Below are 25,048 nucleotides of genomic sequence, written 5' to 3'. Positions count from 1 at the left end.
GCTTCGATGGCGATATGTCGTAAAAAAAAATTCTATTCAAGATTTCTACAAATCCGCTGTTTTTTATCCCCCTTTGCCGTCCCACATGACACCTGACCCGTAAATATAAATCATGACAGCGTTTTTGTGTAAAGATTTTTAATCGCGATCTTCTCGCATATATTTCGTTGATATATAACGAGTCCCTTTTATGGATGGAGCTTTTACTTTTTTTTTAACCAGTTATTTAAGCGTTAATTATAGTAAAAAATCTTACGTTGTTTGAAATTTAACGCGCTTCACCTTCACTCTATTCTAATACGTGGTATTTACAAGAAATCACTATTTAGTTTACGCCCGCTCCGATTACCAAACGCACCGGACATTCCGGGAGACTTGGCGAAGGCCAACGCCCGCAATCTGTGACCTTCGGCACGGTGCATTGTTCCCTATCAGCCGCGATCGCAATTTTTTTTTGCCCCCCCCGCGAATTTTTGCGCGGCTACACGCCGCGGCGTTCGCTATTTGCTCGTGCGGATTACGATGCGAAACGCGCATCGGCGACGGGTGCAACAATTTCAATGCAAATGTCGCAGCGTGCAACGAATACAAAACCCGCGAGAGTCGCCGTGCCATTAGATAGGGACGGCGCCACGAATAGAGCGCGAAAGGGGAGGAGGGAGAAAGAGGGGAAAAGTTCGACCAACGTTTTGCCAGTGGCGAATTCGAGAAAATCCATCAAGGGAAATACACAACAGAGAGAAAGACAGAAATTTCGATTTTCCTCCTTTTGACGCCGATTTGCTCAACAAAGCAGAAGAAATATACGTCTTTTTTTTTTTTGTAGAAATAAAATAATATACATTTTTAGACATATTCCGTCATCTGACAAATAAAAATATATCGACGACTAGTATTAATCACAAGTTTTTGAGGATGTTCGATTCTTTATCTAGAAATTCGTGCGCGATTTTTTTTTAAGTTTTTATAGTTTCACTATATTAAAAATCGGTATTTATTAATATTGTTTTGCATCTGTATACTTTAGACTCTATTCAAATATCCGAACATATCTGGAAAAAATTTTCCCTTAATATTCTTCAGGGCAGTGAATTGATTTCGGGTATGTTGAAAATATAACTGAAACGAGTACTGTACGATTAGAGCAAATAAGAATGTCTTTTAGTCGACTAAGCAATAATATTTCCGTTTACGGCACGTAACGTCGAGGGAGATATAAAGTAACGTTTCATTTCTGTGAAAGCTGTTTTGAATACAACGCGCTCTTGTACTTTTATCCCATCTTCGCCTCTTTCTGGCGCAACGTACCACGTAATAGAAGATGGCAAGTAGAAGTGCACACTTACAGGAACAACAACGGAATTTACAATCGGGTGTACACACGTCTCGGTGTCGTCTCTCCTGAATTCGTTATTCGGCGCCACGATGGGTGCCCTCACGTACGTCACTTTGCAAGTAACAACGCATTTACGATAGTTCGTATCTCTATAAATTAAGATAAAGAAATGAATGAAGCGTTTTACAATTCGACCTTTGAATACGACGATACGATTTATCTATTTGCTTAATTGGCAGTCCTTGTGTTAATAATTCTACGTTGCAGAAAAGAAAGAAGGAAAGACAAAGAGGAAATGCGTTAAAAGAAATATTTAATTTGTTAATAGTTTATATATAATGATTAAAAATTTAATTTCAATACGCTTTTAAATAATATTAATGCAACAAGGGATTCTCGATATTCAAAAGTTGAAAGAAAATTTACGGATTAAATGAGAATTAGCGCAGTTATTGGAGCGCAAATGTTTTTACTCTATTTAAAATTACATTTATTCCAACATTTATTATCATCGATTGATAGCTCGAAGATGAGTCGAAATGTTTGAATAAATTTTATGTATATATATTTTTTTAAATAAAAAAGAGACACTTGTCTAATAGCTACGCTTAATTCTCGTCTTGAATGTAACTCAGGTTAATTTTTTTTCGGCAGGTATTTGTAATTAATAATATTTAATTTATTCAACATTACATTTATTAATCCTAATACAGTTTATCAGAAGTTAAAGTTTCGTTTTCAGATTATACAATATCAATTTTCCCCATGGAGCTCGCGCTCTTTCGTTAGATATATTATATTGTCGGTAAATCAAAACACAGATACATATCTATGGACCATAGAAACTGACTATATGCACTCCAACGAATAAAGTAATTCTACTGAACGATGTTGCCCTGTTCTGTGAGCAGCATAGCGATAAATATAACAATAAGAAACGAAATATTACGCGGGCAGCCTGCATATTAGTGGGACTACATTCTTATGGGACGCTTGAATATCGTGAACAATTCGCTTTATTGGCCACCATCCAAGGGTAGTCATCCGATCGTCTCGTATTGTTATATATAAAGTGCAATAACACCGCGAACGACGATATCGGCGATATACGTGTCGCAAGAACTGCCTGACCTAAGAAAATTGGAATCGCGGAAAAAAACTGGACAGTCACCGAGCTAACCGAATTGAAAGTTATAACGTTAAAGACATTGCGATTTAGAAAAAAGTAGCATTTTAATTTTGATTCGGAATTTTTTTGAAACGCCTGTAAAAATCACAAGCCACCGGGAAAAAGGTCCGAAGCGAATAACGTAAGGCGTTTTAAAAACTGACGACCATAGCACTTCTGCTCTAATTTTAGGAAGCTTTTAGCACGTCGATGGAGAACCTAGGGCAACGTGGTGTCAAGTTTCTGGCTTTTACCAACTCTCCACTCTTTTTCTCTTTTAAATCCGGAAATGCCTGCACTAACATTTGGAATTCTAGAATTGCGAAACAAACTTCAACTACCGCAATCCCGAATGCTGCAGCTCTGCAGAGCGTGCACGTATGTGTACCGTGTGCTCGTTGGTCCGGATAAGAGTAACTCAACACTAGTATCTACTTTGGTGTTGCCAAATATAGTTTACACCGTTTGACATGTGATTCTGTAGGGACGTGTGTGAGTTTAGTAATACCGCGGTTACTCGGCTGTTCAAGATTGCAGATTCCAGCGTGTGACTTGTAGACTGTGATTTAGTAACACAAAAGTTACAATTTCGCGTGCGCGACTTGGTCTCGAATAGACCGCGAAGCAAACTTTTTGATTGATGTTAAGTGGAAGCGAAAAGAATACAAAGCAACCGGTCTATCGAGATGATGGGAAGATATCATGCGCGTACACGCATCCAACCCATTAAATTTTGCAATTAAATGCATAACAATGCGATAGATTGTTAATATGTGCATCGATATCGTGCATTTTTTGGGAACTTTTGGCTTCTAATAAATCCATTTTTTATCTTGTTAAATTTATGGACGGGATTCGATTTTATCGGTAAGCAATAATGTTATTAAAGCAAAGCGAGTTTTATTCCTGACGCGGCAGATTCTTATGGATATAATACAACTGAAATGCTGAAAGCTAATCAATTGCATGCAATCATCAGTGAATTGCAGGCAATATGGAATTTTTCGTCCTATTAAATTTCAAATTGATCACCGGTATTCCTATCTCCGGGCTGTTGATATCTTTGTCGAACTGGGATTACGGCGATCCGGCCAATACACCGAATGCAAACCGTATAAGCCTTGCGATATAGTCTTCGTCGAAACGAGTAATTGACCCCGTTTCTCGTTATCACACGAAACAGTAAGACGAGCTAACAGACAGTATCAATCAAGTTTGATAGAAGTAGCGGCTACAATTCTCGGCAATTCAACATCTCGAATAACACGCACGATTGTTATTAGCATTTCTGCATCCGCAGCATGTGCACATCACGTGATAACTATTGATTTCGAGATGCGAGAATTGTACGCATGTTTGCCTTGTGAAAAGTGAGCGGACAACGTTTCGCTGCGTCTCCCCAGCGTTCAAAGGCTCAAAACTTGCGGCGAACCTAAAGTGGGATGCACTATCCAGGAAACTATGTTTAGATCGGAGAGAAATTTAACGCAGTCGGAAAATGCCGGTGGGAGAAGATCAGGGAAACTGCGAAAGTCTTGAATTTCTCGTCGCGACGAAACTGAAAGGAATGAATCATGTTGTTGACACAATATTTCTTTTCGTCTCGGTATTACACAATTAATTATTAAATTTTATTTGCTCTTCCTCGTAAAATAATAAAATCCAAAAAGTGTATTAGCAGAATTTCTTTCTTTTTATATACAGAAAGAGAGAGAGAGAGAATAACTTTCTCTATACTTTCTCATTCTCTTCGTTCGCCACTCTCGAATTATTAGAATTGCCCCTGCAAAGTGATTTCAAAGTGCTCGAAGTTCGTAATTGCTTTAATAACCATTGATTCGAACATAACTTAGAACATCTCAAGGGTCTGATCAACTTCGCGCACTCTCGAAATGCATTCGATTTGCCGCTGCACCGAAATATAAATCATGGTTCCGGGCGGAATCGTCTATCGAAACCTGTGGAGTGTGGTTGACGGGGGAGAGAGGCAATTAAGCGATTAAACCTGCTAATATGCGCGGAAGCCGCGCGGGGTTGGTAAGCACGATACCGGCCAATAAATTCCCGATGGAGTTCCGTTCGGCTTTATCGCGCGCCACGGCTTTAAGCCGCCCCGCGCGATTATTCCTAACGTGTAAAGAGGTACGGCGAAAGGGGTTGAAAGGAGTGGATCACCCCTTATGCGGCTGGAGCTTTTCGCCGGGTTTTGGTGCTCGAAATTTGCGCTTACAAAGGAAAGCTGAGGTACTTCCGCAAGTGCAACGGCCACGATGTAGTAGAAGTATCGTTGAATAATGTTATCGATATATAATGTGAAATAAATGAACGTTATTGAAAGAATAATATAATGATTAAATCATGTTAATTATTAATTAATAAATTATTCAATTTGATGTAGGGAAAGTACCTATCCTCGGAGTATAATAGTGTGTTATCTTGTATTTACTGGATCAAATCTTGTTTAATTAGTGGATTATATATTCTTAGTTACGTGAAACGAGATTGAGTTTACTTCCGCGAATACAAAGTTTCGCTTGTTATTGCTACCGAAATTAATGTTTAATTAATATGTTTCAGCGAGTAGTGCCTGAATCTTCTGAAGATTCTAATACAAGACAATAATAATATTCTAGATTTTCAGCTACTACCTTTTTTAAAACGCGTAACGTGAAAAAGCTCTTTCCTAACTTTTCCTAATTTTAATATGTCAGTATCGAATTCCACTTGTATCGAATGTTTACTTTGATGTCGATATTGATGAAATTCTGCGGTTTACAGATGAACATATTTAATGATTTTGCTTATTAACATATTTATAATTATCATTATTATTGTAAACATTATTCTGCGTTATTTATTTTTAATTAAATTATATCGGAATATATCGGAATTTATTTATTATTATTTAATATTGAATTGCCAATTATTCCAGTATAATTCTGACCGAATAGCAAATTAACAAGGCTTTTCTAGCTGATTAAAGCTTCAAATAATATCGCTAAAAACGGAACTGCGCATAATATAAATTTCCCCATTAGATTGCGGTAATCATACAGACGACAAGTTCTTTGTCCACATCTGCCAGCGACAGCAAACTGCGGAAACGAGACTTCCTCTATTCACGAGCTCTCAGCGTTCGTCTAGGACGACGAGAGATTACAGATTTCTTTCATTCTACAAAGTAATGGATCTCTCTGTAAGTGGTGTTGTATGCACTATCCGTTTGCAGAGACATAGGAAATGTAATCTAGAGGAGAGACCGGAAAGCGCGGAAAGTTCAGGTTCATCGGGTCCGGGAACGGCAGTATGTTGAAATTACACTTTTGACGTATATCGAAAATTACCTGTCTGCTTCCTCTTAAGCTCGTGCTTTCAAACGTTTAGTCAAGACGACGTTGTTGCGACATACAGTCTACCTCAAGCCACGTTATTCGGATAATGAAATCGTACTGCAGCACATGATCTATATTTGTAAAATTACAAAAAAAACGAGATGTTGAAACGTAGTTAGATATCAAAGAGTGAAAACATATAGAACGGCAGGATAATAATGAGGCTGCTGTCGCAAAATAAGTTGCTCTATTATTCCTTGTTATACTATTTCACTCGATTACTAAAAATGTCACACTCATGTTTCAACTATCAACATGTGTTATAATTGAGAATATTCCAGCAGAAATTTTGCATAAGAATTTCGCAGTAAATTATGACATTACAATCTTCCTTTTGCAATATATAAATAGCTTCTAAGAGCGCTCGCGACGTTTGTCGTGCATTCTTCAACGCTTGTTGAAATATGCACGCTAAAAAGAGAGAGAGAGAGAGAGAGAAAGAGCTCGCACAAAGAAAACATAGAATCGCCGTAACCTTGGCGTGGTCGTGAGAATGAATATGGCAATGCGCGCGCGCGTTCGCTCACATGTGCACGCGGTACTTATGCAGCACGCGTGCGGAACGCGCGCGATTTCCCGAACGTCGCGTCGCCGTCGTCGCGCCGAGTTACTCGCGTAACTTCTAGTCGTGCGAAACCGAAAATAGCACATACAAGACACGTGCTTCTACACACTTAATACCGGGGGAAACTCGCCATTCTGAATAGCTGAAAGCCACTCGATTGAAATTAATTCGCGATCGCCGAAGCGATCCTGCGGTTAATCGGGGGGGAAATTTTGTTTCGTATAAAAAACGCAGTTACGTGTGCAATGGAAACATTTCTCTCGACGAGCGACCGATAATATTTCAACTTTTTCGAAAGCGAGAAAGCCTAGGGGAAGACATGTTACCAGCCCGTATTTTTTTACGCCGGGATTTGTGTAGATCGGTACCATCAATTAACCAGTCCGCTTTCATTCGACGCAGCCGTGCGTGCGCGGATGGTAACGCTCGCTGCTCTTTCCTTTGTCGAAGTAATTTTTTTTTTTTTTTTTTTATTTTTAGTTTAACACGTGCAGTTACTCTCCGCGATTTTCCAGTTACGCAAAGTGAAACGTTGACCGACAGTGATAGCCGACTTGGTCACGTTTGTCGACGACGGCGTGGTGAAATCGTTAGTGGGATTCGAGGCTCAGCTGCGATACACATACGGGGAAACCTTCGCCGTATGCGATGTCGTTATTGCCCGTATTAGCGCGAAGATAGAAATGCAGAGGCGGATACATAGAGGATCTCTTGTTTCCGCTTGCGAGGTCCGATGATAGATCCAGCAGATCATAAATCTCCCCTTAACTGCGATTTATGTAACGCGGCCGCGATGAATAATTTGATTAATGGATCGCCGACACTTTATCAAATATTGCTGCGCGATAAAAAAATATATTGCTTTCGGAAAAGTGATAGTGAAAGAATTACAGGAAACTCGCAAAATGTCGCCGAGACGCCGCATCAATGTACAATATGGCACTTGTTTATTGTGTATTTGTATTCATTTGCAATGGAAAATCCGCAGGCCATGAAACACCGTGTTATATGTAGCGAATAATTCAACCTGACTTTTTTGCAAAATGATTTTCACGTGCAGCCGTACAGCGATGCCCGGGACGAATACTTCCAAATCAAATTCGCGACTCGATAAATTGAAATAAAATATTTACAAGCGTGGCATTCGGGGGGGGGGGAGGGGGAAAAATTCGCGAACCGCAATATTAACCCGGCGGACAGTATAATGTAACCAGGAGCAATCACCGTAGGCACGCATCGAGCGAGATGATTTGTATTCCGCGATGCGAATAACAGCCGCGACCGCGCACGTAACCGCGCGAACGAACCGCGCCGTAATTAAAATCGCGAAGCTATACGCGCCATTTAAATCACCGCCGCAGGTGCGAGTCTTTGTCATCTCGCACGAGTTTGCCCGTGTATTTTGCGTACAAAATGCGTCGGCGAGGCTAACGATAAAATTCGTTCGACTCGTCAAGCATGGTCTCCCTCGACGGCACAGCAACAATCGGCGTATCTGAATTTCTCTTTCGTGTGACTCTCCTTTCATGTTCACGGACGTTGGGACTTTGATCTTGTCTATTGAAATACTTTCACGACAGTCACACGTAAGTAAATATTAACTGGACGTAGATTAATCGTCGATTGTAGCAATGAATCAAGTTCAAGACTGGTTCGCAAAGCAGCGAGCCAGTTATGCACATGTGCGTTTACGTCAATTTTCTGATTAATTATTTTTGTCACATTATATTTGAGATGTTGGCAGAATACATGCATAGATGAAAGTCGCGCCAGATATTGGGATAAATCTACTAAAACTGGCAGGCCCTCATTTCTCGAAAACTATGCAATGTACTGTATTAACATTAATAAAAACTTTTTAGATAATTCTAAAAGAAATTTATAATTCATAAATTAGTTACTTTATATAAAATCTGATAAAAACGAATCTTTATATTTTGCGGTACGTTACGTCTTACGGAATGTAAGGTATTAGTGTAATCGACGAGAAATGTTTTACATCAAGGTGAAAGGCTCGTGAAAATCTTCATATTTATTAACTTGTAGCTAAATTTTATTTAGCGAAAATGTTGAAGTCACGAGCACAATCTATATAAATGTATTCGGATTATTTCAATTCACAGAACATATGTCGCTTGCTCTAAAAAGCATCGCGTTAATTAAATTGTTTTTCTCAATTAAAAAAAAAACATGATCAAATGCAATAATATTATTTTTTATTGAGTAATTATGAATTGGATTATCTAGCGATTTTATATAAAGAATGAAAATTATTGGTTTAATGAAAAACAAAACTGTTTTAATTATAAGTTCCGAATGCATTTTTATTTTCCTACGTTTTATTCCTTCGCAAAATTCGTCTTTCTCAGGATCGGGCATTGTCGCCCGGAATTTTTCTAAAAAAGATCCGAGTTGTCGCCAAGCTTTTCTTTTCCTCGGGGTTTCCGAAGGAACGGCGACGATGTAGAAGCCACGGAGCTGGAAACTCCGTTGGACGAGGATAGTTTACGGGGACACACAATGGATGGAACGTAAGGATCACGTCGGCCGAGTTTTACAGTAGTTGGAAAGAAACGTTTCTTTCTCTTCTCTCTCTCTCTCTCTCTCTCTATCTTTCTTTTTCCCAGGTAATTTTAACAGACATCCCGTTTTCCTTTCCGGCGAGACACTTTTTCCCCCCGTTGGATTAACTCGGTTCTGGTTACTGGATTAAAAGACAGCCCCGCGCGACGAATTTTTCCTGTCGACGAGCGACGGCACTCGTAATTTTCCCAACTGACTGCGGAAAAGTTAGATCGATCGCCGGCTGCTTAATCCGTTACCCGGCAACCGGTTAATGTAGTTAGTTCACTCGGTAAATTGTTTGGGATGCGCTAACAGAGCGGAGAACAAAAAGTATTCGCGAAACTTTCGCGAAGCGCGAGCTCTCGCGTTTACCTAAGCAACTCTTGAATTTTCCTTAATCACCTCCGATTCAACGTCGCAGTGAATGATTCTGCTTGTCGAGTTTTCTATTATTTCAACGAGTTTTCTATTATTTTATACGTACAGTCGTATTACGTAGAACGTTTCCGAATTCAACAAATTACGTTTCATCCTCGGATTCCCTGATCCTTCTCCTTAATCTCTACTGTCAGAGATGAAGAAATCAACATCGACTCGACGCGAGTGTCGAGAAAGGGAGAGTTAAAAGGGGGGGAAAAAACGATCGTTCGCCGACGAAGAATCAGATTTGAATCGACTAAGCGAGACTTCAATTTCGCACGTACAGTGGGCCGTACACCCTGCGTACACAGAGATACCCTAATAGCCCTGACCCAACGATGCATTTGTTTTTCGATATCGGCGGGAGATGAATGCGGGTCATGCCACTGTGCAAGAGCCAGCGGGACGGTATGATATCAAAAACGGTCTCTGCGGTGGCCGCGAGCCAAGTATAGATTGCTAACTGTCGCTGGACAATGATATACACCACGCTGAAAGGATTTCAAAGGAGTCCACTGTCGACCACTGTATCATGTGTGCAGTGTTACGCCGTCGTATCGTTGGACTTGGCTTCTCGAAGAAAAATCGTTACTGCGCCATTCGTCTCCCGGAGAGTAAGCCGGATATTCGCTTCGCGCGAATATCGCATTGGTGATATATACTTCCCCAATTTCGTTAATGCGTTCCTGAAAATTACCGGGTAGCGCGTTTCAATCGTGTATATTGTTATAAAAGTTGAATGTTGCGGAAGCTACGGGGATTAAAATTCATATTTTATCATAAGCCTGATCCCACGCGCATTTGCATCTTGAAATAATAATGGTTGATTCAATGAGAGATTAACGGTATTACAATGCTTGCGTTTGACAGATACGCATTAAACTATTTGTTTATTATTTTAATAGAGGGTGCTATTTTTAATGAAGTTTTCGAATTGAGATTTCTCTCGAAAATTATGGAAAGTGAAAAAACGTGTTGGATAAAAGTTATTTGGTTTCACATAAAGAAGACAAGATGATGGTAAAATTATTTCTTTTAGAAAAAAATCTAGCTTTGAAGATTATCGCTGTTCTCAAATTGGAATTATATTATTCATATATATTTGTTCTCTATAATATAATTCCTTTGATTATTTTGCATATAAAAGTATTGAGATAAAATTATCGCAAAATCAATAATTATGTGGTTGTTTACATTTTATTATATCATATTTTGATATAAAATATCTCATAAACTATACATTTTTGGCTAATTGTACATACCTTTTAATACTTTCATGCACAATTATTAAGCTATTTAAAGATTTATATTATCATACGAGTACGGATTACTTTTCTTCTACACAAATAGCTAGCGGGAACTGCGCTATGTTTAGACAGCGTCGCGTTTGTTATCGAAGTGCGCAAGGAGGCTAATCAATAATTCATGATGGCATAGGGCATCTTCGGTCCATCCACCCCAACATTGAAACATGCCTGACCAATTCCGCGTTACGTTACTCGAGTAATTACTGCCACAATTTCAGTCCAACGCGACACTTAGACTAATTAAGTCTAGCGTTGTTTCGCCGTCTTTACACACAACGGAAAACGGTTAGTTAAGAACTTCTTTTATATTCTTCTTCTGGCGTAGATCGTAAAACGTAAGACCGACGTAAAATGTAGTTCCAAGGGATATTGTATTTTCGCGTACGAAGCCCTCATAAACTTTTAAAACGGATTAGTTGTAGCGAACTGTCTTAATTAAGTCTTGGCTGATTTTCTCATCCCTCTAGAAATGTTTGCTCTTCTTTTACGACAAAATAACTTGTTTTAAAAAATTTATGTATTTCGTTAACTTTAGAATATGCAGTACGTAAATTTTACATACGGTCCTGTTTCACTTTTTTTAACCCATCTAATCTTAATAAACGCCGTTATCAAATTTGATTGCAGCAGACGGCACAGAGTGAAGCCATGAAGTCATAAAGCACGAACTTGGCAATTAACAACCAAACAGCATCGCAGAAAAGCGATGATAAAATCAATAACACGCCCAGCGATGACAAAATAATAATATAGAAATAGGATACCAGTATTGATAAAGAAAATTTAAATTTAATTTACTTTGATGATATTGCATAACTAAAAATTCATCTAGATTATAATCCTAAGGTTCAACAGGCCGGCTTTCGAGCCGAACTGTTGGTGCAGCATCTACAGCTAACGCAGCATGCATTCTCTTTAAAACGAAACGCTTGCAGTAAAAGTATCCCAGTTGGAACAACCCTCAATGAATTAAACATTGTCCGCACCGTTGGGCTTCAGCGTAAACGAAATTCGCAAATTCATTTCTGTTCACTCGGCAGGCGAAAGAGAGGAGAATGCGCCCCAATTTCGAGAGTTTATGAATTTTCAGCCTCGAAATCGTATTCTAATAACGTTAACTGTTTTACGCGCTCGATAATATGACAGTCGGCAAATTGGAATTAATTGTGTACCGAAAACGACAAACGCGACTTGGTTCCGCTAATAATTGATTTCGCTTTTGTAATCATGGATTTTAATTTACGTAGCTTATTGCGATTAACAGGCATAGATCGTACTGATGAAGAGTTCAGGACGAAATTTGTATTTCTGCATTAAGCTATTGTTATCCACGCTAAGTAATTCTACTGTTATCTAAATAAAGCTATTGTTGTGTAACCCATGTGTTATCATGCTCGCAATTAAATGTTGGGTAAAATTACCATATCTTTTTCATTATTGCCAAATATGTTTGAAAGGGAAATTACGTGTTTTTACGTTCACATTACGTTTCTTTTTAGAAAAACTTTACCTTTTTATGTACACTTGTTATGCTTTAAAAATTATGTTTAAATATGCTATTTTTCATTATTTATCTCCCAATATATGTCCGCGACGATAAATACGACTTACTTTAAATGTCTGTTAACAGTTTTTCGGAGTTTATCACTTAAACAATATTCTTAGCTGGTCGGATATTCAGCTATTCGGTTTCATTGCCGGAGAAAGCGAGCATCCGGGTATAAAATTAATTGCAGCTTGATGCAACGATCTCAGGACCTCAATTTTTGCGAGAGAAATTTTCTTTTCTCAGCACTAAGCACAGTTTTACCACTATTAATGCAACAGGTGCGCGATCGGACTCTTTGGTGTGTTTGATAAGAAAAAATCGGCCATGTTATTCGTGCATTGAGTTAAATTATTTCCTTATATAGGAGGAACTCTTAATCTATACCAAGGAATAATTAACATAAAATTTATTTAATTGCAAATAAAGAGGCCGCTAATTGTAGGCTGAAATTAAGATTAAAATTGATCCATCTTGATACAAATAATCTAATATCACAAATACAAATAGTCTACGGATAATCGACTAAATATAAATAATTTAAAAAATTTTATTTACAATTGTATACGTGGTGAAATTTTACACAATGTTTTTATGTTGCGATAAATCTGAAAAAAAATATAATTTCCTTGTTTAGAATAAAAAAAAGTCTATTTGCTCTACGCAATATTTTACGTAATGATTTTCTCGTTTTAATGTTGAGAAGGAAATTTTTACCTGCGGTTCGAAAAATCAAATTCGATACTTTCCCTCTTTTCAGGACCTCGAGCATACGGACGTGCTGACGGTGGGTTTCAACGTGGACGGCGTCGAACATGTTCTCGACCTTCGACTGAACACCGATTTAATTCCAGTCGGCTATCAGCAGCTCCACCAGCATCGCGGCACGTATAAAGTGCACACCCCGTCGAAAGTTGTAAGTACCACTTGGGCATCCAATAGATTCGCATCCGTAGCGTGCTAACCGCTTTTCCGCAAACAACGTTGGCGCTAATCGATATCAAGCGTAATTCTATCGGTTAGCACCGATCAAAGAAAGCCACGAGGATTCATTCAACTTAACCCCCGCTTTCGGCCATTCACTCGCGACACACGTCGTGTGTCGAAATGACACACATAAAGAACGACGTTATCGCCGTTTAGTAACGATATAAAATTTATGATCATGCGGCCGTTTGCTCCCCGCACAAAAAAAAAAGGGAGATAATCCATACAGTTTCTCTCAACAATTCTTTATCGCAGACAACAAAAAGAATTGTTTTGGATTTTATTTTATTACGTATGTTATCTCTTTCTGAAGTTTTCTCTTGCGATGCACTGTTAAATTCGTCGTTTAAAAAATAATTACGTGTGCCGGCGAAAATAGACGGTCGATGTTTCATTTATTAATGCGTCTTTTCTGCTTGTTCTTTGTTAGTTTTCGGTCATTCCTCGAATCGATGCCACAACAATTCTACTACACGGCTTGTAGGAACATCGATTTTACAATACGTCCACGTAAAGAAGGTCGTCCCACGCAATTTAATTTTAATTCAACTTCGTATTAATATCTATTAACTTGCCGCTATCATATTCCACGTTATTAACACTACAGCATCCTCGTAACAAAACTGGCCGGGATTGGCGAAACTCTGCAGATGACTTTTTATTCATAGTCAGATCAGCAAATGGTTGCCGAGCGAAAGGGAAATAACGTATTGTGATAAAAGGTAATCCCGGTTTTGAACGAAGAGAATCACCATTTCCTCTTACAGACAACAATCTATTTTGTGAGAAGGCTCTCTAAAAATTCAATTCCATGCTCGGCCCGTACTTCCGGTCGCACGAAAATTAAAAATCTCCGCGGGTGTCCGTGCCCTCTCGCCGTATCTGTCTACCGTCATCGCCCGGACGGAAAAGGTAGATAGGTAGGTAGGCCTCGTACAGGTATAATACTCGGCTCGGCCGAAATCGATCGGGGGTGACTCACTCCGCGTTTGCCGTCTGCATGTTTAATAGAACGTCCCGCTATAAACACATGGAAATGTGTAGCGGCGTGTTGGTCTCGAGCTAACGGCGGGCGTACAACTCCGTCACATTAAAACCGTGCATGAGCGGCGGTCGCGGCGTTTCCGCTTTATAATTCAAATGCCGCGGTGGAAGAGAAAGGCAGGAAGGACGTGAAGAAGGGAAAAAAAAAGGGAAAAAGAGGTAGGAGAGCCTGATGGAACACCTAGAATACGTTAAATTGCAGCGGTCGCGCGACGTGTCTGCGGAGTGTATCGTGCAAAATGCGAGGATTATCTTGGAAATTGTTCCTGGTAAACGTCTAGTTCCGCTATCGTATAACGCTTCTGCAGCTAATCGATTTTACTTAGCTGCGTGTATATGCAAAATAGATAAGACATGTCTAATAAAGGCGAAGGGGAAAAAATTGAAAGGCTGAATACTTTGAATATTTCAGTATTATGTTATTCGATAGGGTGGCAGGGGAGGACTGGTTATATTAAATAATTCGCTTACGCTAAGTCAATGACAATCAAATTTCTCTTTAGTTCACGGAAATTGCGAAAGTATTTCTGAGATACTTATCTAATTAAGAGCTTTGTCTAAAATCATACGATTACATCATCTCGGTAAAAGCGGCGAGTTTTGCACGAAAATGCATGGTAACAAATTATTACGCTTTACATTATGAAGCTGAAAGTGTCTCTGTGGATTGAATTATTGATGTAATTACTGTGCCTTTTCAGTTTAATTGGAGCAGAATCGACATGGAATTTATTAAAGTATTTATAAACAAATTTAGGTTTGCCAATTTAATTTCTGTCATGCGAGAAATTTATTTGCTTAAAATAAAAGTCTCTACATTTTGGACAGAATAAAATGGAGAGCGGAAAATATACTTAAATTTAAAATAAAGAGAGCAAAATTTTAAAAAATTACAATGTAAAAGATACGCAAAAAATACATTCATGTAATATATTCATTGTTATTTTTAATTTGATACATTTTTTATTACATGAAAAATTAAATATAAAAAAATAGTTGTAATAACGATGAAAATGAGTCGCATAACTCTGTAATCGTGAATAACAAAAATTAATTGCTGTTCATTGATTATAATTTTCTGCGGGCTATACGTAATGGAACAATGATGAACGCAAAAAAAGTCATCCAGAATGCAGAACGAAAATCAAGTGGAAAATGTAAAATTCACTGCCAACTGACGGAGTTCGTTGCCACCGTACTTACTGTTTTGCGCAATTGTATTTAATTAATTGGCGGCTCCGGTTAACGGCTCTACCTTCCGTTCTTCGCGGCATAAATATCGTTTATCCGCGCGGATGAACCAATTTTGAGCTTGTTAAGGAGAAAATACGGATGTGGAATAAGTTAGAAATTTAAAATACCCGTGTAATTCTGACCCTTCGAAACTTTGCGTATAAAACTTTCTTTTAATGTATAAAACGTACATATATATGGAAGGAACAATTTTAATAAAGTTTCGGTATTTAAAAATTTAGCTGGATACAGATCTGAAAATAATTTTGTTAAACCATCAAAATAATTATGAGGGTCGCTTAAATTAAGTTGTCCGTAGAAAAAATTTTTTGCATTGCTCATCGATGCTTATGAACGTTCTGTATAATTATTAAATCCGTTCTTTTCATTTAAAAATACGAACATACAAAAATATACAATAGCTCGAGACAGTACATAAAAATTATATTTGTAATATATACCGATAATACACAGAAAAAAGTAATATAGCCAATAACATATGTAATTGCGGGCTGCCAACTACGTAAAATACTCAATACAATAATATTTGCTATTAATGCAAGTACATTGTTGATACTGCAATGGCATATATTATTGTATTGAATATACCTGTAGTTGGCAGCCCGCAACTACATATCTTATTGGATATTTTTTTTTTTTTCAGTGTACGTATCAGATTTTAGTCGTAAACGTACAATACGTGACAGATATGAAATTAAATATTTTTGTACATGACGGACATAATAGGTATTTTGATATTCGTATTTCCGATAGCGAAACCTCGCGCGAAAATTATTTTACGGATGGAAAAACAATTAAGGAGAGAGAAAGAAGGTTCGTTATTACGCGTATATAGTACGTCGGGTCCCTTTTATGCTCTCGACGCGATTCTGAAATTTACGTCCCGGTAATAAGAACGCGGCTGTTACGAGATGTATTTTTCTTTCGCACAGCTCTCGTGTTATAAATCTACATAATCCCCGATGCGGCGCACACGCGATATTACATTTAATAGAAGCGCGGGGATAAGCTTACCGTTGGCGAAATACAAAATTTCATATTCCACCGACACGCCTCGTAACGCGCTTTCCATGGGGCACGTTACGCTCTCGCGAAATTTTTCTCTTATCCGACAATGAATCAGGCCGCACGCTTTATCCGTCCGTTATATATCAACGGAACCGAGTGATTATATCCTTGGACGCATTTAGACGAATGACGATGGATTTCTTACGTGAACTAAACGCGTAAACGTCCGCAAGTTGTACGCCGGTGACGCATGCAAAGATTTTGTGCTGCGACTTGAAAAAACGCAAGTGCCTTGAAGTCACCGAAGGCCGTAAAATCGGTATGTATTCGTAAAAAATATTTCGAACACGATAAGCGCGTTCTATTTTCTATAAAAAAAAAAAAAAATTGTCAATCATCGTCGTGCTTCGGAACGAACCTCCGATAAGCGATAACGCGAATCCTTGAATATAAATTTCTGTGATCACGACGCGCGCTGGAATCCTTGAATTCCCAGGTCATTCGTTATTCAAGCGTGAATTATGCATCATCTGTTCTTGTAATTAATTTTTTATTTATTGCAATATAAATATTGTGATATTTAAATTTGTTAAGAGCGTGGCGGCTTTAGGTTCTTCCAATGGTAAAAGTAAACTTATACGTCATGGTGAAGTCGATCTCGAGAGCGTCATCGAGAGTGAAGCTCCGCCGGATGGAGGACCCTCCTTCCTTCTGTCTCGTCGCGGCATTTTTAAAGGACGACCATAAAAATAAAACCATCACGGGCGCAGCGCTGCTGCGTCATCGGCAATAAATAAGAGTCGCGGTTGCATTAAATAATCGATACGACGATTCAACGATACCGACGCGTTCTCTCTCGTTAATTCAATCTCGCCCGTCACGTCGCGCGTCGCCGTGTACACCTTCCTATGCGGCAATCGGATAATGGACCACGATCGATGGCTCTCGTAACGGAGAAAGCGCCTCGTTTCAAAGACGATCCCGATAACTTTCCTCCCTTCCTCCTCTCCCGCCTGCGGGATCGTGCTTCTTTGTTGGAGCAATTCCTTTCGCAGAGAGAGTAACGTGCGCTCTCCGAGGTAACGGGTCTCCTCCCTCGTTTTCGCGGAAAAAGGAACGAATCGCCGCGTGAAAAATCACCGGGGTTCGCCAGCAAGCGCGTGCACGCTCAGAATCTGGGACAACTATATTTGTACCGAGCCGACGTACGGTTTCGATGCGTCTGAGAAGTCGAGATGAGCCTGCGAGCTGCAGCCGGAGCGCCGATGCACGCGCATCTCGATTTCTCGATCGTATTACGCGCGATTACGCGATTCATAAGCGTCACGAATCGGATAAGCGTGAAAGAATTCAAATAAGTGTTTTGAGACCAAGTCAAATTTCGCAAGTGTATGTAATCCTTTGCGCTCCAAATTATTTCTCCCAAAACGCGCGAGGATAAAATTTCACTTTCTCAATTTAACTCGTAATCGGTTTAACATGTATAGTGATTTATTTAGATTACTTCAAAGTTACGGAGCTTCCAAGAATAACGTATTTGTTGATTATAATCCGTTTCGAATGTTTGGAGAACTATGCGAAAACTTGCCGCAAAACGCCGCGTCGGCTCCGCTTCGATGTAGAATGCAAAGAATCGAGATGAGAAGCTAAAACATATAAATCTCATCAAAAGTATGCTTTTACTCGTAACTACATATCTATCTTTATGAGGAAACTTTCCCGTTTTTTTTTCCCCCACACTTTGAGTTGTTACGGGAGAAAATCAGAAACGCGCTTACGGTGAAGCGGAAAAGCGAATCACGCGATAAAGCGAATTTTATATAAAAGAATCGTACTAACGTTGTTTTTATCTTATGCGAGCGGCATTTGTAAAATTATGTGATTCTTGCAGGAACTCTGTCATTACCAAGGTAGCGTTCGAGATGTCCCTGGCTCGTGGGCGGCGTTATCCACTTGTAGAGGATTGCGCGGTGTCATCTTCGATGGTGAGAACCTTCATCACATCCATCCGGAAGATGAGAACTTGGATTCCGTGCATTATCTTTACAAGCACAGCGATCTCATTGCCAATAACACGTGCGGTAAGCATCTCGCGCAGTTAAACCGGCCCTATTTTACTGTTGTATCTCCTTCACGCAGGAATATCGTATATTATTATTTGCAATGCAAAAAGTAAGAAAAGGAAACGTTACTTGGGAAATAGTGATTTATTACATTAGTGCACGTCAATGTTTTCCAATCATCAATTACTCTAGTTTATAAATTTTACATTGATTTTAATGCAAGAAAAGAAATAACTTTATATTTTGGGGCTAAATTCGAAATTGTCGTTAAAACATTTCATCAAATCAAATTTTTAAGATTATTAAAGATAACATGTTTTTAAGCTATATCCTTATTTGATTGATAAAGACATTTACACTGCATCATCGTTTGTTTATAAAAATAACAGAATTGTTATTTCTAATTTTGATAAGACTTTATTACGTACTGGAAAAAAGTATTTTCTTATTTCTATTAAAATTCTATTTAAAAAATTGAAAATATTTCGATGGCAGATTCGAGTTCAGCATAAAAAATTACATCTTCTTATGCTTTTGCTATAATTTTGTAATGTTATTAACGCTGTGAACATTCATTCCTTTAAAATGACGTCACGAAGACTCCAGATGATTATTATTTCGAGAAGATATATTTCCGGTTTTTATGAATATTTAACAAGATTCGTAATTGGAATCTCAGAATTTTCTGACGATTAAACATATTGACTCATCAACGCATTTGCAATTCATTCGTTCGCATCCGTCCTTGTCGCGAGAGTTCCCGAATCACAGAGGCACTTTCCGCGAGTTTCTTTAAAAAGTATTCACGAGCTTCGTCTCTTAGAAATACAATCTTTAGCGCGGAGGGAACGAACCTGGTCCTCCGTCCTTCTCGATGGCAGTGCCCCGAGACGCGACGCGAACTCAAAGACTCGCCTTGGAAAGACTGGTCTCTCCTTAACGGTCTTAACGAATGTGAGAGCAAGGCCCTCGGCCGTGCTCGCCGTGGAGACTCTTTGTCCTCTCCTCGGCCCTACCGGGAATCCTGCTGCCGGCGATCGTGTCCCCTGTTTGATGTTTTTCCTCGGTTACAGGTTACGAAGGCACATCGCCGCACGACATTTTCCCTCGTGATCATCGCGAGATTAAAAGGTTCTCCAGGGTATGTATATAAGACAACACGGGGAAAAGAAAAGGAAAGAGAAAAAGGAATTCGCGCAAACCGCTTCCCCGGTAAATTATACGACTTCAAAGAACGTAGTCGCAGGGGTCTTGGTATCCTTGGTGTCTTGCGTGTGTACCCTTCTTCCGTTCTTTCCTTCTTCTTGTTGGGGGAACCGTAAATAATTCGTAGCTTGGGAACCGGCTTGCGGTTTAGTGGAAATTTTAATAGAGAATTTTCAACATTTAATGAATTATTTAATGTAGAAAGCTAGAAATCATTTCAAGAAGTAATTAATGATTACATCCATCATTCTTATGACAATTATATTTTAGCGCGCTGCTATATATTTGTGTTAGTTTTGATAAACTTAAGTTAAAAAAAATAATAAATTACATGATTATAATTTTTTTTCTTTTGTAGCACAAAAGAGCAGCTGAAACTATCCGTGGGCCCTATAACGCGAACAGACAATCGCGTTACGTGGAGTTAGCAATCGTAATTGACAAGAAGGAATATACCGCGCTCGACGAGAACTTGGACAAGGTGCATCAGCACTGTAAGGACATCGCCAACATTATCAACGCTGTAAGTAACGTCGTCGCCGTTGTAACTTAATTGGACGTGTAATTCCTTTCGACCTCAAGTTAAATGAGAACGATATGAAGCGCGCGGCGTTAATTCAACAACTCCATTATCCAATTAGCCATTTTGAACATTTGCGGTTTCCTTCTCCTAAAACGTATCTCTAGTCTACATCTTTTTAGCCGTCAGCTTCAGTGATTCTACGAATTTCACTTTGTATTTGGGGTAATTGGTTATTATATATATAAAACTGTTTCATACGAATATTATATGAGAGGCTTCCTTTCTTCAAAAAGAGGTAACGTCGAACGCTAGAGAAACTTTAATATAATTCTTGCTAAAACAATTACGTATGATCCATTTATACAGTACCTTGCTTAAACTCAGTTTTATTCCAAAAATTGTTTTACAATCAATATATGTATTTCTTGTTTTTAAATTGAAATGTTTTTTTTCACGATATATTTTTTTAATTTTTCGATAATTAAATTACATGTAAACTCACACTAAATTCATTTGAATGTTATACGGAAATTTAATTTTGTTAACTGGTTTTCACGAAAGCTTCCCCTGAAGCTGCTTCTATTTTCCCTTTTAATTTATCAGTGACGACAATGACAGATCTCAATTTGGACCTCTAATATTTCCACAAACGAGAGAACGCGGGCGACGTCCTGTATATTCTACGTTCTCTCTGACACAGCGAAACAGAGAGATTAATTAGCACTGACTCGACCTTACCGCGTATCACAGTACCACGAAATCTCTATGTAAAATATACGAGACGGTATATGACGGTGTGTTTGCAGCTGTATATGCCGCTCAACATATTCATCGCCTTGGTCGGCGTGCAAGTGTGGTCCGAGTCGGACGAGATAACACTCTCGCCAAACGGCGACACGACGCTGTCGAATTTCTTGCGTTACCGCAGGGAGAAGTTGGTTCAGGATATTCCCAACGACAACGCCCAGCTATTGACGTCAGTGTGCAAATACACCTATTATAATTACATGTTTCTACTTGTATATAGTGATGATTGATATTTATTTCCCGACAACAGGCGAATCACCTTCGAGGGCGGAGTAGTCGGCAAGGCTCTCAAGGGACCGATATGCACCTACGAGTTTTCCGGTGGTGTCTCCATGGATCACTCGAATGTCGTCGGTTTGGTCGCGGCTACCGTCGCCCACGAAATGGGTCACAATTTTGGCATGGAACACGATGGACCGGATTGCGGTTGTCCTGAGGAGAAGTACGTGTATAATTATAAGTATAATTTATCTTCTCTTAATATTTTAAACATTAAATGTATTTCGATAAAATTTTATTATATTTTCCGATATCCGAAAATAAAAATTAACAACTCCAAGTCGCGAGTCTTATGTGTAATATTGAATTATTCATCTAGTCTTACTGATTACATTATTACTAATGTATCTCACTTGCAGATGCATAATGGCGCCGTCCAGCGGCTCGTCTGGACCAACGCATTGGTCCACATGTTCGTTGGAACACCTGGCTCTAGCCTTCGAGCACGGTATGGACTACTGCTTAAGGAACAAACCGCAAAAGCTCTTCGACAGTCCTATATGCGGCAATGGATTCGTTGAGCCGGGCGAACAGTGTGACTGCGGCTTGAAAGAGCATTGTGATAATCCCTGTTGCAACGTGACCACCTGTATGCTGCACAGTAACGCGAGTTGCGCGACCGGCGAATGCTGTGATTTGAAAACCTGCAGACCGAAGACCGCAGGCACAGAGTGCCGAAGTGCCGAGCACGAATGTGATCTGCCAGAATATTGTACTGGTCAGAGTGAATATTGTCCGGGAGATGTGTTTAAGATGGACGGTGAGACTTGTAGCGTGGGCAAGGCCTTTTGCTATCAGGGCTCGTGCAGGACTCACGACGATCAGTGCAAACTATTGTGGGGTCCCACTGGTTGGTCTTCTGACACACAGTGTTATGAAATGAACAATAGGGGCACGAAAAACGGCAACTGCGGCTACAATCGCATCGAGTCAAGTTTCATCAGATGTAACGATGAGTAAGTTGACTATATTATATACAATGTTGTGGTATTATTGTATACAAATAAATTACTTACTAATAAGATTATATTGAAAAGAAAACCATATTAGATTTTGACGTGAGCATGTGTTGTAGAAATCTCCTCTGCGGTATGCTGCACTGCAAACATTTGAATGAACGACTAGAATTTGGTATGGAATCGGTGGCGACCCTAAGTCATTCGTTTATTAATAATGGCGGAAAGATAATTCCATGTCGTTCAGCTATAGTTGATCTCGGATTGAGTCAAGTTGACCCTGGTCTCGCACCGGATGGCGCCAAATGTGCACCCGGAAAGGTAAAATATTCCCTATTGCAGAAAAATTTCTTTGAGTTTGAATAAATAAGCAGAATAAGAATAGCATTAGAATAGCATTATTATCAAGTTAAAAGAAAATGATAAAAGCGAATTGTAATCATAATGAAAGTATTACTAATGCCATTTTTTTAATTTCGTAGTAATCTATGTTAAAATTATCATTAATATGCAATTATGCTTGAAATATAATTGAACAATACAATAGTAATAATTTATGACAATTTTAGATTTTTATTTTATATTACAATACAATATTCTTATAAAACAATAACTTATATATAACGTATATATGCATATATATATATATATATATACTTATATATATAAATTATTGTTATATATATATAACAATAACTATAATAACTATAATAAATAAATAAAACAAAATAATATATATATATATACATACATAGTACGTAATTCTCAGATAGTTTGAATAATTATAATAATACAAATCAATTATAATAATTATAATTTATTTGTATTATTTAGATGTGCGTCAATCAGAAGTGTATGTCAGTGGCGGATCTGAGAGCATCTGTGTCTGGTGGAAAAGCTTGTCCAAATAATTGTAATGGTAACGGAGTATGTAATAGTCTTGGTCACTGCCATTGTAATCGTGGTTTTCGACCACCCGACTGCCTTCAGCCTGGTGTTGGTGGTTCCGAAGATAGTGGTCCAGCTGATGATCCTAACGGTAATTATTTTATATTTAGCCGAGGAATTTCCAAAATATGAGTCACTAAACGGTTTTTAGTGGTATCTCTTTATATCACTTTATCAATTTATTTACCCCTCTTCCCTTCGTATTTTCTTATTTCCATTAAAACTACATGGATCGTAAATATTTTCCTTTTTTTTTTTAATGGATTGTGATTCACGTCACGTAAGTTTGGGGGAACCGTATTGATCTAATTTATTAATAAATAAGTAAAAATATTTCTATAAAATCTAAAATTTTATGAAAGAAAAAAATAACACTTTATAAATGAACTGAAAAGGTTTAATTTCTTTAATTCGAGACATGTTAATTTAAGAATTTCATTAATTTGTCAGTTGTATTATATGATGTGCATTTTGTATGTTTGAAGCGAGAAACGATTTTGCAACTGCGCTTTACGTTATCTTCCTGGGAGTGGTCCCCGCCGTAGCTCTGCTACTATTCGGCGTCTGGTACGTCAGGAATTCCGGACAACACTGGAAGAAGGATGTGATGTCTACGTACGTATCTAGTCTCGACCGTTTTAAAGAGAAACGCAAACCGCATGCCAAAAAGTCACGCCGTGTTCCTACGTCAAATACACAATACATCACCGGTAGTAAATTTTTCGGATGGCGAATAATGATCTCCGCCTATCTTGCGCAAAAAAAAAAGAACACCTCTCATAACGCGAAAATATTCACGATTAGTGACGATGTCAAAGAGCCGCTTCAAATAACTAAGGCTGATCTGATATCTACTACCAATCCGGACGCTATTAAGTGTAGCAATAATATCGAATATAGAAAGTCATTGTTGTTCGGCAACGTAAAGCCAGATGTTAGCGCAAAACCCCAAACGCATGAGATCCGTAACAAGATTGCGACTTTTTCGGCACCCGTTGAAGTCCAATCAAAGAAAATCACTCCACTTAAATCGGAATTAGGTTCTAAAATATCGGAGCGTATTCAACAGATTCAAAAAAAATCTAAAAATGATAAAGGACTTACGCTCAATACTGAATTAAAGTTCGAGCACTTGAATGAAAGCCCAGTTAGTACATCTGACATTACTCCGAAAACACCGGATGTACTGTTTAATAAGGAGCCTGCTCCATTTTACAATAAAAAACCACCACCTCCACCGGCACCCGCTCAAAGCTTAAAACCAAAGATTTAAGCGATTTCTTAATCGTTTGTATGAATCTCGTCTTACGTGCAAACATTTTACATAAAAATTTATTACATATTATTAGAAAATTGACTATTTATATTGTGTATAACAGTACTTATTATAAATTTTGAATGTTTTAGAATTTACAATAACAAAAATTATCTTTAGATGTAATATATAAGTTTGAAAAGAATCATTCCGATTACAGCACATGATCTTCAAAAATTAAAATAAATTTATTATATTACTATAGAATTTTACTAATTTTTAAAAGAAATGTCGATTATCAAAATAAATATATTTTTGAAATAATAAATGTATAATAAAGCATATATATTAAGATCAATTTTATTCAATAGTGCGAACATCATAGCGCATTTATTTTGCGGGCTATGATTTTTGCATTA

The 25,048-nt window shown here is 38.3% G+C and overlaps 1 protein-coding gene across 1 annotated transcript in view; it reads left to right on the top strand.

The window, feature by feature from the left end:
* LOC105837421 overlaps positions 1 to 25,048 on the top strand; it is a 90,503-nt gene that overhangs the window by 59,040 nt on the left and 6,415 nt on the right. Inside the window, exons 3-12 of the mRNA XM_012682194.2 lie at positions 13,060 to 13,215; positions 18,484 to 18,673; positions 19,729 to 19,796; positions 20,220 to 20,384; positions 21,191 to 21,360; positions 21,442 to 21,633; positions 21,830 to 22,426; positions 22,546 to 22,747; positions 23,261 to 23,465; positions 23,860 to 23,989. Coding sequence (XP_012537648.1) covers positions 13,060 to 13,215; positions 18,484 to 18,673; positions 19,729 to 19,796; positions 20,220 to 20,384; positions 21,191 to 21,360; positions 21,442 to 21,633; positions 21,830 to 22,426; positions 22,546 to 22,747; positions 23,261 to 23,465; positions 23,860 to 23,989 — 2,075 coding nt within the window. The remainder of the gene's footprint in view (positions 1 to 13,059; positions 13,216 to 18,483; positions 18,674 to 19,728; positions 19,797 to 20,219; positions 20,385 to 21,190; positions 21,361 to 21,441; positions 21,634 to 21,829; positions 22,427 to 22,545; positions 22,748 to 23,260; positions 23,466 to 23,859; positions 23,990 to 25,048) is intronic.

Source organism: Monomorium pharaonis, chromosome 1 (genome assembly GCF_013373865.1).
Source record: "Monomorium pharaonis isolate MP-MQ-018 chromosome 1, ASM1337386v2, whole genome shotgun sequence".
NCBI classification, from domain to species: Eukaryota; Metazoa; Arthropoda; class Insecta; order Hymenoptera; family Formicidae; genus Monomorium; species Monomorium pharaonis.
This window is presented reverse-complemented; position numbering and strand designations above follow the sequence as displayed.